Raw genomic sequence first — 13,701 nt, forward strand, 5'->3', positions numbered from 1 at the left:
GTTTTATATAAATGGAATCATACAGAAGTCCTTATTTTTATTGGGCTTATTTCTTTCAATGTTGTGAGATTCATCTGTATTGCTATTTAGCACTTCATTGTTTAGATCTACCACAACTTATTCATTTCACATCAAATACTGATGGGTATTTGGGTAATTTTTTGTTTTTTTTGTTTTTGGTTATTGTAAGTTATGATAATATGACACTTTTACATGTTTTTTGGTAAACATATGTACTCGTTTCTCTTTTATATATATCTAGGAGTGGAATTGCTGTATATAAAGTCATATGTTCAGCTGTGGTAGTTACTGCTACCCAAAGTTCTAAAAGGATATTTGAAGTATATTTAAGATCTCTGTGTGGCCCCCTGGAGACACTTCAGAATGTCACAACTCTCCAAGGGAAAAAGATGAAGTTAAGGAGAGGCAGTCTAGAGGCATTTGTCCAATGGCTTCCCAGTGGATCTGTTTGCTTTCAGTCCACCAGGACACCATGCCACATGATGGGCCCCAAATTCCACTTTCATCCTGTCATCGAATTCACCCTCCCCAGTAGCAGCCCCTCTCTAAACTTAACCACTTTCAGAGCAGTGTTGGATTGCATCTACCTATTTACTGGCCTTGGATTGGATTTTAATTGTTTCTTATATTCATTTATCCATCTAACAAAGATTGAATGCCTACAACTCAGTCATATTATTTAAGAATCAGACTGAAACAATATATGCACTCCTACTCTTTGGGAGTTAACATTATAGTAGGCTTTTGGGTGTGTGTGTGTGTGTGCATGTGATGCTGGGGATTGAACCCAGGGCTCATGCATGCTAGGTGAGAACTCTACCACTGAGCTACATCCTCAGCCAACATTCTAGTAGAACTGATGGACAATAAATATGTTAGTAGTGATTAGAGTTATGGAGAAATATAAAGCAATGTTAGCTGGATGTGGTGGTAGACACCTATAATCTCAGCTACTTAAGAAGCTGAGGCAAGAGGATCACAAACTTATCAACACCCTGTATTAAATCAAAAGGGCAGCAAAAAAATAGAAAAATACCTATGTTAAACTAGTTCCCAGTTAAAACAAGCAGACTACAGAGTAAGGATTATCTTTATTTGGATTGCAAAGTATAAATATGAACCATGTTTGGAACTACAGGTTGTAACAGTTCAGAAATGGCACCAGAAACTTCCAGAAGGGACCATACAGCATACCTTTGTAGTTTTGGTGAGATAGGTGGGGTTACCCAAAAGCCTTCCCCACCACCAACCTTCTCTGTAGTAACTGGTAGGTAATCAATTACCAAGAAAAATCAACTCCAACGTTCCCTGTTCCTCCTCAGTCTTTTTCTTTGCTAATACTTTCTCTATACTGTCCTCTGCTGCACTGACCCCTGCATGGAGTAGCACCAGAAGAATGGCAGGAGTAAGAGAAATGTCTTGACACAAGGGAGTGGGTCCCCGCTCTGTAAGTCCAGGGCTGGGGATGAGGGTACAGGAAAGCTGTAGGCATGGATGCTCCATCTCTTCTGAGATGTGGCAGGGAGAGAACACAGGGAAACACTGTTTTCTGTTACACGTTGACATCAGCACCTTGGGCTTGCAAAAACACAAACGGTAGACAAAGTTGCCTAGGCAAGACTGCAGTCCAACTCATAGAGTGACTCTGACCGAGTTAACCCCTATATCCCAACCATACAGAACATCCCTGGGGCACAGTGAAACTGGGAGATCTTCAGAAATGTGGACAGACAATAAATTACTACAGATGGGTCACAGAACCATCTCAGATTTGCTACGGGAGTGTGGCATTGAGCCAGATGGTGGGGATGCAAGAAAGAGGGTCAGAACATGGCCAAAGTAACAGTCTAGGCACTTGAAATATTATTGTTAGGTTGTTAAAAACTAAATAAATTAACATACATAGAACAAAATAAATATATAATTTAAAAGGCATTTTACAAACAAACAATAACAAAAAAAATAGTTGTTATCTTTTCATCTGGGCAGAAGTCCCAAAATTCAGAGTTCTCGGGCTTGTGGCATTTCACAGTTAGCTTATCAAATCCAGCGCTGGAGGGTCCAAATAGCAGATCCCTTGGTGGCTATTTGAGTACATGGCTTCTCAATCTTCATTGCTTTCTTCCAGTCCACAAAACTTTCCTTCTTCCTCTCCTTCTTCCTTTTTCAGTCAAAGATCCTGGAGCATATGGAATTTAACTGGCATTTTAATCCAGAATAAGTGTCTAAACAAACTGATGGGGGAAGTGGATTTGGTGGAAGGGAATCAGAAGGGCCTGAAGTTTCCTTGCTTTTGCTTTTCTTTTGATCACTTTTACTTTCTTCTGATCCAGATCCCACTGGATATATTCTGTTTGGCACTTGAAGGCTCTGGTATTTTGGCAAAGCAATGATGCGAGGCCCGATAGAGATAGCAACTGGGGACAAAGAAGTCTTCATGGCTAGTTGGGAAGTCCTTTCCCTCTGCAGAGTTTGCAGAGAACTTGTGTCTTCTCAGAGGGAGCCATCCCCGACAGATTCCTAAAAGATAAGGCAAAAACATTTAAAGCCAGCTCCAATCTAAAGACGTCTTAGGAGTCTCCTGGGTTCAGTCTTAAGAAGTGCAGCAGATCACCTAGGAAGGGAAGGAAGAGAGGTGCCAAGGGTGGGAGAAACTGTTTTTTCTCAGGTATCTTTCTTGGGTATGTCTCTAATAACTCATCCTAACTGGTGATGACTCACCAACAGTCTTTTTGAAAACAATTCTGCAATGGGACCCTGATTCTACATTAGGCTGTCCCCCAACCCCTAGTCAAGAGAAGTCAACACTCATTGAAATGGACCCAAGACCCATGCATGCCTTAATTCCTTGATGCTGCCAGGTGACAAAGGATGAACCATTACCTTAAGCACAGGTCTCACTCAGTGGGAATTAGTCATGCCCAACTTCACTTTCTCTTCATTTTCTACATCATAACCTCCTCTCCTGTGGTACCTGAGGAAGAGAAGCAAGCTTTGTGAGCAAGCTTTGCCTGCTATGACAAAGAGCAGGTCCTTCCAAACAACTCTGCCATGGAGGCTCCTTCCATTATTCAGAAAAGCCCAAAGGGTGTGGCAGCCCCACACAACTCTGGTCAAAGCCCAGCTGTCCTGAGGATGCCTGTCTTTAACAGCAGGCTACATTTTACAAAGAGTTTTCACCTCACTTGTTTGAACCTTATAACAGCCTTCTAGGCAGGTAGACAGTGTACAACCACTAAAAGACTACAATTCTCAGAAAGACAGGTAACATTCCATGTCTCACTATGGATAAGTCGCACTGCTTGAAAACAGGCAGAGTGTGCGTGGCAGGTCTCCCCCAACCTACAACATATCTGGATTGGTGTTTTGGCCCAAGGTCCAGGTACCTCAGAATTGCAAGGACAGACTAATAGTCCCACCTGTACCCTTACTACCAAACCACATACCAATGTCATCAAAGAACAGAGATAAGACAAAGAAACACGTGAAGAGGTAGCTCTATGGGTGAGTTACCAGGCCACAGAGGTAGGAAACAAACTCCTTTGAGGTATAGAACCTGCCATGGCCTGGTAAGTGTTACCCTGGTCTGGGCACTGGCTTTATATCAAGCCTGAGACAAGAGATTTTTTTGGAGAATCTGCACCCAGGAACTATCCCAGGATAGTTGTTCTGTGAGCATAAGAACAGGGTTCATATGATCATCAGTTAGAAGGTCCAATAAGAGGAAGAGGAGGAGTGATTTACAGAAACAGGGCCCCCCATCACTCACCTAAACATGAGAAGTCCCACAATGACAAGCAGACAGACAGACGACAGCACCACGGCCACCACAGCCAGAATAATAGTGTGATCATATGTATACAAGCGATTCTCCACCGGGAGGCTCAGCCCATGGCACCGTTCTCCATGGTAGCCTGGGTGACAGCTGGTTTAGGAAAGAACAAGCAGATGGGGTTAGTGATTTGTCTCCTCTCTCTTTTCTCTCCGTCCCTGCAATGGCCTAACTACCTAAGCCAAACCCCATTCCTCATACCTTTAGCCTGTCAATCCTTGCCCATGAGCTCTGACCTTTTCTTTTTTATTGTTTTTTTAATTGTAATTGACACAATAACTTTATTTTATTTATTTATATTTATGTGGTGCTGAAGATTGAACCCAGGGCCTCACACATGCTAGGCGAGTGCTCTACCACTGAGCTACAACCCCAGCCCATCTGCCCTTTTTCTATACTGCTCCTTTAGTAGAATATTCTGGAAAATCTCCTCTGAATGTTTCATAGCATTTCCCCCATATGGCACCTTATCTTTACCAATCCCTCTGGTTCTTTAACCTAGACTTCTGCTCCAGGCAGGAAGAAGTGAGGATTTGAAGTTCTCAGTTTAGATGTATTCCACGTGTGGCAGATTTATTACATGTGTGCTCAGGCCACTTAAGAGGACTTGGGGACAAGGGCTCATGGGCTGAGTTGAGGGGATTCAGTATCACTCCCTCAGCGAGGCCCCTCAACATTCTGACCCAGAAATAAACCCAGCCTTGCCCATCAATGCTTCCAGCATCCAGTCCCTCCCCACCACTGCCCAGCCTATTAATAGGCCTATTCCTTTGCCAGGAGTCATTTTTCTCCCTTTCTTCATTTAACTCCCAGCTCCCCCTGGGTGCAGGGCACAACCTAGGAGCCTTTGGCCTCTGAATGCTAGGCTTTCAGGTCTCCTCCATCACAGGACAAAGCAAACAAACCAAGATAACATCTTCCTGCCCAGCTGCCCTGCCAGAGCATAAAAGAATGTCAGAAACAATTCCTTGGCTCTACTCACTCAAGAAATAAATCATGTGGCAACTGCCTCTTATAACACAAAGCATTTCCTTGAAGCTTTTAGGAAGACTTGGAAGTGCTCAGAGTTAACGAAGCACATTCACATCCCTTCCTTTATCTGAACACCCCAGAGGTCCTTTGATGTAGGTGGGAGCCCCACTCTACAGAAAGGTTTAGTGGCTTTCCGAGCTCACAATAGGATAGAAGCATGGATGTGAATTGTCTGAGCTCAGCATGCCGTCCACTCATACCCCACAGTTGCCCACCTGCTAGTCAGTGGGTGCAATGGCACTAACAGCCCAGGGACATTAAGCCACTAGCTGCTGAAGGAAGCACTGAGAAGCTGGAGGCCCCCTCTTCTAAGCTGTACCTTCTCTGGGAAGGAAGGAGTGTATTTGGTGCTTCAGAGTGAGGAAGCCCTTCTTCCTGCTGACAAGTCACCAGGGAAGATTCAAGAAGCAGATCTGAGGCAAAGAGGAGCCACAGAGGGCCTCAGATGAAGAAGCATAAATGTCTCATCACTCCAAACCAGGAGCTCTGTGTCTTCTTGCTGCTTTCTGCCCTGAGTATCACTGTCTCTGGCGGTGGCAGAGGGGTCAGGCTGGGTTGTGCTACATCCCTGACCCTGCCTTCCTGTCCTTCCCTGCTCTCTGCCCTAGCTCCTCCTGGATGCTCTAAGGAACCACCTCACTGTAGGGAAAATGTAGATCAGGACAACCATCCACACAGAACAGTACACAGTGGCTTGCCTGGCTTCTCCATGCCTCTATCCCATTAGCCTAGCTAGGAAAAAACAAAAACACAAACAAACAAACAAAAAAAAAACTCAATGACCCCCAAACTACCATGACATGGAAAAAGTTTCCAAGGGTGTCCTTGGAAAATCACCTGTATGCAGGAATTAGTAGGCAGAGAGGTTAAGTGATTTGCCAAATCTCACAACTAGGAAACATAGAGCCAAGTCAAAAATCACTCTTAGCAAATCCCAAATTCATGATTCTCTTCATTTTGCAGGGCGGGGTGGGGGGATTGAACCCCTCCAAAAAATGTGCTGAGGACAGAACCCAGGGGCACTTTTCAACTGAACTTCTTTCCCAGTCCTTTTAATTTATTTTTAATTTTGAGAAAGAGTCTCACTAAGTTGCAAAGGCTGGCCTGGAACCTGATATCCTCTTGCCTCAGCTTCAGCTGGGATTATAGGTGTGCACCACCACACCTGATTGATTGTTTCCACTCCGAACAATGCAAGTAATCCTAAGGAAATAGGTATCTGAAAAGTCCCTGGTCTGACCCTGTTCCTGTTATTATTATTTTTTTATTCATAGCTTTAATAATAAATAGTAAATTATTAAAGCCTTACTATATGAGACCTCATGTGTGCTAGACACTCTATTACTGAGCCATATCCCCAGCTCTCATTTAATTTTAAAACCACCTCTGTGAAATGAGAGTTACTCTCCCTATGTTAAAGATGAAGGAACTGAGGCATAACTTCTATTAAATAACTATTAAATAGTGAATAGATTCAATCCAGCAGTCTAGATGACCATAGAGATTATATTCTGTTGGGGGTGGGTACTGAACTTGAGTCTGTTTTGTACTTCCAGTCCATCATCCAAACCCCACAGGTAGTTACTCAGATGATAGAAATAAAGCTTGGCCTCAGAGTCCCGCAATTCAGTTACATAATCCTTCCACCTCCACCCTGAGTCAAAAGGATAATAATGTAAACATCCTAATATTACCCACCTCCCCCTCCCTTTGCAGCCAACTACTAGGAATCTACTAGGGAAGGAGGGGGTTGAGTACATTCCAAGCATCCTAGGGTGGGGGCAAGATCGAATGTCCTACCCAGAACCTGTGCCCATGAAAATAGAACATGTTCCTCCTCCCCATGTCTGTGACCCATTTCAGAACCTGCATTACAGCAAAATCAAGAATGGTCTAGGGTCAGAGACATCATTCACATTGGATTTCTCTACCTGAAGAGGTAAAAGGGACACCTTTTGATGGAGGAGACTTAGAATATGTGAGTTCCAGACTAGTTCTGCTACCATTTCTAGCCAGGTGATCTTGATAAAGTCACACTATCTTTCCGAGCTTTAAATAATAAATGCCCACCTCACTAGAACATTGTGAAAAAAATATAAGGAAATAATATGGGTAAGAACACTTAATAAAAAGCTAGGCCCCAAATATGTGTGCGTTATTACAAAATTGGACTGTAGAGGATACTGCCCATATCTGGTAGAATGGGGCACCCGAGTCAGACACAGCCAAGAGAAGGGGGTTCACCATTCCTCCATTCCTTCGCAGCATCTGGGCCAAGATGTTTGTGTGTGGATAAGCAAAGGCCCCAGGCCTACCTCTCTTCCAGCTCAGAGTCCTCCCTAGTCCAACCACTCCCAGATTTCCTCTAGCCACAGGAAACTCTGCAGCCAATTTCTGGGTCAGCAGCCAGTCAGGAGCCCCAGGAAACTACTCTTTGAGGGCAACTTTTGGCTGGTGACACAGAAGGGTTTTCCTGTTCATGGTGGCTGCAGAGGGCTGGTTTAGGAAGCCAACTAGCCTGCAGCTCACCATGGCAGCCTGGACACACCCTGGATGGTGGTTCCTGGGTCTGGAGCTGAGGAGAAGCCACAAATGTAAATGAACAATGTTGCATTGCCCAAAACCATAAAGTCTGTGTCCTCTTACTGCATCCTGCTATCCTGAGTACCAAGGGATGAAGACAAGAGGCAGCCACACTCGACACAGAGTCCACCCCATGAAAATCTGCCCAGGAAACTAACATAAAGTCTTCAAGTCAAATTACTATGCTCTTACTCTTAGCAAAAGCCTAAGAGTCCTCTAAGACAACAGCTGCCCTCTATAAAACCCTGCTCAAACTCTGCCAGGACAAAGGTAGTAGAAAAGAAGGATGAAAGCCAACACCCATTGCAGCCTGGGGGCATGAAAAGCATGCTGTACTAGGAATGAGGCACCCGAGACCCTGTCCTGTTTCCATCCACTTTTTTAACTATTGCTCTCATGCAAATGACTTCGGACTTACTGGCTACAGTTTCCTCATTTTTCAAGTTGATAACAAGTCCTGCCTTCCCTGCAGAGAGCTTTTGAAAATCCAGGAAGACCACATCTCCTTATCCCCTAGGATGGTGCCTGGTACCAAGTAGGTGCTCAACACACCTGTTAGGCTTAACTCATAGGTAATTACTGAAGATCTGGGATAAAGGAAAGATGGCGTCATTATGACTGTCATCACTATCCCTAAGCCAAAGGGAAGTTGGCCCTGAGCATACTTATCAGTTTTCTGAGCTTAGGTGGTCAGTTGAGCTCTACTCTTCAGGGAAGCAGTCTTATAAGAATTCTCAGCTGAGCTTCTATCTAAGCTCCACATCTATCCATCAAAAAGCCCTGGACCAATTTGGCCCAAACAGATTCCTGGCCTCAATGCATCTTGACTTCCTTAGAAGCACCATCTCCACCCTGTGCCAATGATGCTGTTTTACAAATTTAAGAAACACTTCCTGTCTGTCCTGAGACAATGGGAAGGATAATATGGTGACTCTCTATGCCACTCTTAAACACTCCTCCCCAATAAAAGCTCCTTATAAGGATGTTATAGGAAAGGACACAGTGACTGTAGATATGGTGGGAAATGATGGGTCTGTATGTTAACTGCCAAATATGGGGAAGCTCTGCTATATGTGATCAGATAGGTCAAGGAAGCTTTTAAAAGTTAAGGGATCAATTACAGGTAGAAGAGACAACAGGGAGTCAGCCTTCTTGACAGAATGGGAGAAGGCATACATACAACAGTGTTCTGGCCTGTTCAGCATCTCCTGGTCATAAGACCCCCAGAGTCTGCCTCTTTACGGGCAAAAGAGTAGATATTTGCAGCCTGACATAGGGTGCAGGCCTCAGGCACAGTGGCAACATTATGCCTGCCAGAGAGCGTGGTAGTGTTGTCATCCTGAGGGGTTGCCAAAACAGTGACTTGCTGGGTTTGGTTTCAGAGAGCCTAAGGAACTCATGGCCTCTCCACCCACATGCCTGCCCAAGGAAGGGATGATGCTGCCAGACTAGAGGCTGGATGCCTGCTGGGTTGGGTTCCATTTCCTGTTAATCCTGCACAAAGGAAGAGTTCTCCCACCACTGTGGCCTAAGGTCAATACTTTCCATGTCCCCTACCTCCTGTTCCTTACTGGTGTGAGAAAGAAGGGAGGAGGAGCTTCAACTCTCCCATGATGACTCCTCTCTGTATCGTCCTGCCATGCCTTAAAATCAACCCACATTTGCTCATTCACGTGCACACTAACCTGAGACACAGCATGTGACCAAATGCACCTCATACCTGCCTGCAGGAGCCCCACTCCACCCAGGAACCTGCTCTGCCATGTTTCCTACTGGCTTCTCACTTCTAGAGTAGGGCATGAGGCAGGAATGAAGAACCTGCTTCCAGGTGCCAATTCTCTTAGCCACATGCTCATTTCTTGGCAAGCAGGAAATGTCCCCAAGGATTCAAGAGCGTCACAAAACCACACCACAGGAAATTGCATCCTCTTTGGTAGTGGTGGGGGGGGTGACTTCCGCTGACTAAAAATATTTCCCTTCCTCCCAACTTCCGCCCAGAGGTTGAAAAGAAACTGTGTGAAATTATGAATTCAAGGAACAGTGACAACGAGGAACAGCCACGTGGCTGACAGGATTCTACCCAGTGAAGGGACACTTACATGCATGATGGAGCCCGAAGTTCCTTTAAATATTTGCATTCTCCATGTATGCAGAAGTCCTTGTACTTCCGAAGACACGGGTCTCTCTTCTTCCCTAACCCCTTGCCTTTCTTCTTTTTTTTCCCATGCTCCTCTTTGCTTGGTGTGGCCAGAGCTTGTGGCTTGGAGGAGAAAGCAACTGTAGGAGAAAGGCACCTTATTAAGCATTTGATTCTTCCAGGGAAGATCAGAACAGCACCACATTTGGAAGGAATATATTCTCTTTGATCCCATCTGGAGTCAGAGGCCTGGGAAGGACTCTGGGCTCAGTGCCTCCCAAGGGCTGAAGGAAGACTGGGTAGAACCACCAGAAAGAGGGAACCTCAGGACAAAGTAGAGGGTACAGTATATTCCAAGGAATGCTGATCCTCTAGTAACTGCAGTTCACTGGGCGATACTACCAACTTCACCCACACCACTGTCCACCTTCCACTCCCATGTTTTGACTTCCTGACACCTATTTCACACTCTTTGGCCTTCAATCAGCTTCACTTCCTTATTGCTACACTCTGTGACCCACTCGCAGGAAGAGAGCATCACAGAAAAAAAATTGCTTTTGAATACTTTAATGCTTTGGGGGTGGGAGGTCCTAATAAGAAAAATGTATATGTCTTCAGGTAACCCCCTTTGGAGTTCCTAATAGTATGAGACAACTATGAGCTCAGAATAGATCTTGGTTTGAGAACAGCAAACAAGTCATCCCTGGTAAAGGGCCTTGCTTCGAGGAAAATATGTACCTTTTTGAATGTTCTTTATAACTTACCCACTTTCCCAAAGATCTATTTACATTTATTCCCAAATGTTCTGTCTATAGTGCTATGGGATAGTGGGAACAATGTGTACAAGGGGTGGAGAGATGAAAAGTAAGAAATTATCCAGAAGGGACTGAAACAATGACAACTCCCCCCTTCTTTCCAGGCTTTGAGGACTAGGGGGAAAATGACCTCACCCAGACATCCAGCTAGAATTGGCCATGGGCTACTCCCAAAACTAGCCCAGCGGTCTGATGCCAGCTTCTTTCTGACTCCTTTTCCCAGTAGGAAAAAGGTGTCTACTGTCCATAGCTATAGTCTGTGTTTGGCAGAAAGGTAGGCATAATACATTAAACTGCACACCTAAAATCCTCAAGCTGGAAGTGACTTCAGTGAATATCATAGCTTTTCATTTTTAAGATGAAACCTTGAGGGCTGGGGATGTGGCTCAAGCGGTAGCACGCTCGCCTGGCATGCGTGCGGCCCGGGTTCGATCCTCAGCACCACATACAAACAAAGATGTTGTGTCCGCCGAAAACTAAAAAATAAATATTAAAAAATTCTCTCTCTCTCTCCCTCTCTCTCTCTCACTCTCTCTTAAAAAAAAAAAAAAAAAGATGAAATCTTGAGATCTCAAACAGCAGTGACTTGCCCAAGATCATGCAGGATTGGGATTAGAATTGTGATCTCTGGTCCAGTCCCAGGGCCATTCAGAACTCAGAAGATGAGGCAGGTGGTCAGAGGAACCCAGTGACCAGGTCTGTAGGGAAAGCAAGTCAGGAGGGCCATGTCAATCAGAAAGGAGAGGGAGAGAATGGCAGGGTGACAGCCAGGCTCCTGCTGAGGACAGGGAGCAGTGAGTCAGGTCTGCAGAGGTATGAGGAGCAGCCATGTGGGTGGGAGGTGAGTCACAGCCCAGCCCAGCCCTGCCCAGCCTAAGAGAGCCAGGAGAATCCAGGCTGATCAGGCAATGGGTGACCCCAGAATGTCAGTGAGAGAGGATGAAGTGTGGGAGCCCAAGCTCAGCTTTGGAGCAGACTCTCAATTTATAAAAAGGATAGAATTTCCCAAGGGAAACTCTGGGTGAAGAAGGAGAAGAACAGCTAGTCGGTAGGTGGGGCTACATCAGGTGGGTATCTTTTCAACCAAATATAGTCATTCTGGGGCCACAGGGCTTAGTCCTTGCTCCACCCCCACGAATCACTGCAGGTGGCCAGGGACAGGGAAGCCAGTAGGCTCTGGACTCTGCCCTATGCCTGCGTTCAGCTCAGTACACATGCTGGTTGGAGGGATTCATGTGGTCCTTCCCCTTTTGGAGTCTACTCAAGAATTCAAGGTGGTTAGGAAATCTCCAAGGTTTGATAGCATTCATAGTTACCCAGCATTTCAACATAGCCTCCTAAGACCCCAGGGCTCACCATTCATAACCTTCCCCAAAGGTGCTGGCCTCACCTAGAGAGGCAAAGAGTACTCAATTCCCCTGTTTCCTCAACCTGGAGACAGGTGGGTGTGGGAGAGTAATACTGCAAACTTGATATTTGATATGTGCCTAGATATCTCCACATTTGTTCTCTCTCTCTCCTCTCTCTCTCTCTCTCTCTCTCTCTCTCTCTCTCTCTCTCTCTCTCTCTCTCTCTACCATTGAGCTACATCTCTAGTCCTTTTTATTTTTTTGAGACAGGGTCTCTCTAAATAAATGAGGCTGACCTCTAACTTGTGATTTTCTTGCCTCAGCCTCCTGAGTGGTGGGGATTATAGGCATGGCCCATAACACCTGGCTGTTATCTCTATTTTACACACAATAGTCACCAGATGTGGGAAGGAAGATTTGTGCCCTTCTTCACATGGGAACTCTGGGGAAAGCATCTCAAGAATGCCTTTTTCCTACCACTCAACTTATCTCAGAGGACAACCTGCCTGTTCAATTAGCCCCAAAGTATCCAGAAGGGCAGCAACCCAGACAGGTGAGATCCAAAGTAAGAAATGACAGGCAGCAAGACCTATATTCCAGGACCACCTATCCCCTCTCAGGCCATCAGCTTTTCCTTGGGGTCCTCCATGAATAACCCTCAACCCACAGGAATACTCAACAGCATGAATCTCAGAACCTCTTATTCTTCAACTGCCCACGGGGGTCCAAGGTTGGGCGGCCCTCACACCCACCTTTGAAAAGGTCCAGATCTGTCTCTTCCAAGTCCAGGACTTCTCCGGCCCGATCGCCTCCCGTGGGTAGCAGCTGCTCCGTAGATCCAGTGGGAGGGTCCGGGTTGCTGGTTCCAGCCGCCAGCCCTCTCCGAAGCCGCTCCAGGCTTTCGCCAGTCACTAACGCCGAGAACACTGCGAGCGAGGGGCGAGGCCGCATCAGACCCCCACCTAGACCCCGAGCCACCATGCACCGATATCGACGCCCGCCCGCTAGGGCGCACGGGCCCCACCAAGTGGCCCGCTTCGGGGGCGCTGCAGCGACCTTCCCCTGTGCCCCCAGCACAGCGTCCCCATCCCCCCGATCTCCGGGGGCGTTAGCAGTCTTCTTACCTGCAGCCAGAAAGATATTCAGCACTACCGACGGCAGCAGCTTCATGGTCCCGAACCCGGTGGGGACGGCAAGGCAGCAATCACTTTGGAGGCGGCGGCCACCGGGCACCGGTACCGGAGCCAGGCGGCGGAGCGCAGGAGATTCCCCCGGGCACCGTGTGCTGCCCGTCTCTGGTGCAAGCCTACCCGCGCACAGCACGCAGCCGCTGAGCGACTGTCTGCTCACAGTCAGTCCGCTGTCCGCTTGAGCCCTTGCACCTCTGTCAGGCCGACGAGCCGCGTGCTGCGTGCAGCTCCCGGGGCAGACTGAGCGCTCCCAGCGCGCGGCCGGGAATAAGGCTCCCGGAGGCGCCGGAGCTCCGCCCCGCCCGGCGCCGCCCCCTCCCTCTCCCCTCCCGCGCCGGGAAGCGAGCCCGGCTGGAGGCGCCGGCAGAGCAGCCCCCGACCCTGCGGGCCCGGCGGGGAAGGGGGCGGGGGGACCCGGCGGCTCTCACATTTTTTGGGACCAGGCCAGGGCAACCGGGGCCTGTGGGTAGGGCTGCTGACCGGCAGGTGGCGGGGACCAGTACCTACCTTTCCTCATCCGCCTGGCGCTCTTTAGCCTTGTGACTGTTGAATTGAGAGCTGTCTGGGCCTGGTTCTTTGGGTCTTCCCTGCCCCTATCAGAGGTCTCCACTTGTATCACCTTCTGCGTTTCAGAAGCCCACTTTTTTTTTTTTTTTTTGGCAAATAGTAAATAACAATTCATTCATCATTTAAAAATTAGGTATATGAATGCCCGCAGGTCTCATGAGCCAAGGGGCCACCT

At 47.1% G+C, this 13,701-nt stretch overlaps 1 protein-coding gene across 2 annotated transcripts; it reads right to left on the minus strand.

The window, feature by feature from the left end:
- Positions 1-1,093: 1,093 nt before the first annotated feature.
- Hbegf (heparin binding EGF like growth factor) lies at positions 1,094-13,244 on the minus strand. Of its 2 annotated transcripts, XM_005327283.5 has the most exons (6): positions 12,894-13,242; positions 12,522-12,695; positions 9,568-9,745; positions 3,791-3,946; positions 2,905-2,995; positions 1,094-2,541 (listed from the first exon to the last, which is right to left on the minus strand). In XM_005327283.5, exons 1-5 carry the CDS (start codon positions 12,937-12,939, stop codon positions 2,923-2,925), a joined length of 627 nt encoding a protein of 208 aa, XP_005327340.2. In that variant the 5' UTR covers positions 12,940-13,242; the 3' UTR covers positions 1,094-2,541; positions 2,905-2,922. The 2 variants fall into 2 exon arrangements, with proteins under 2 accessions (XP_005327340.2, XP_021583390.2); XM_021727715.3 differs by lacking the exon at positions 2,905-2,995 and having other exon boundaries at positions 12,894-13,244.
- Positions 13,245-13,701: the final 457 nt, after the last annotated feature.

The sequence above is a fragment of the Ictidomys tridecemlineatus genome, chromosome 1 (assembly GCF_052094955.1).
Source record: "Ictidomys tridecemlineatus isolate mIctTri1 chromosome 1, mIctTri1.hap1, whole genome shotgun sequence".
In the NCBI taxonomy this organism is placed as follows: Eukaryota; Metazoa; Chordata; class Mammalia; order Rodentia; family Sciuridae; genus Ictidomys; species Ictidomys tridecemlineatus.

Excerpts from the sequence above, each read along its gene's own strand:
- Hbegf (XM_021727715.3), bottom strand. The coding sequence starts at position 12,939 with ATGAAGCTGCTGCCGTCGGTAGTGCTGAATATCTTTCTGGCTGCAG. Across the intron at positions 9,746-12,521 it reads AGATCTGGACCTTTTCAAAG|TTGCTTTCTCCTCCAAGCCA; the intron begins GTGGGTGTGAGG and ends TTTCTCCTACAG. Across the intron at positions 3,947-9,567 it reads CTTCGGGCTCCATCATGCAT|CTGTCACCCAGGCTACCATG; the intron begins GTAAGTGTCCCT and ends TTCCTAAACCAG.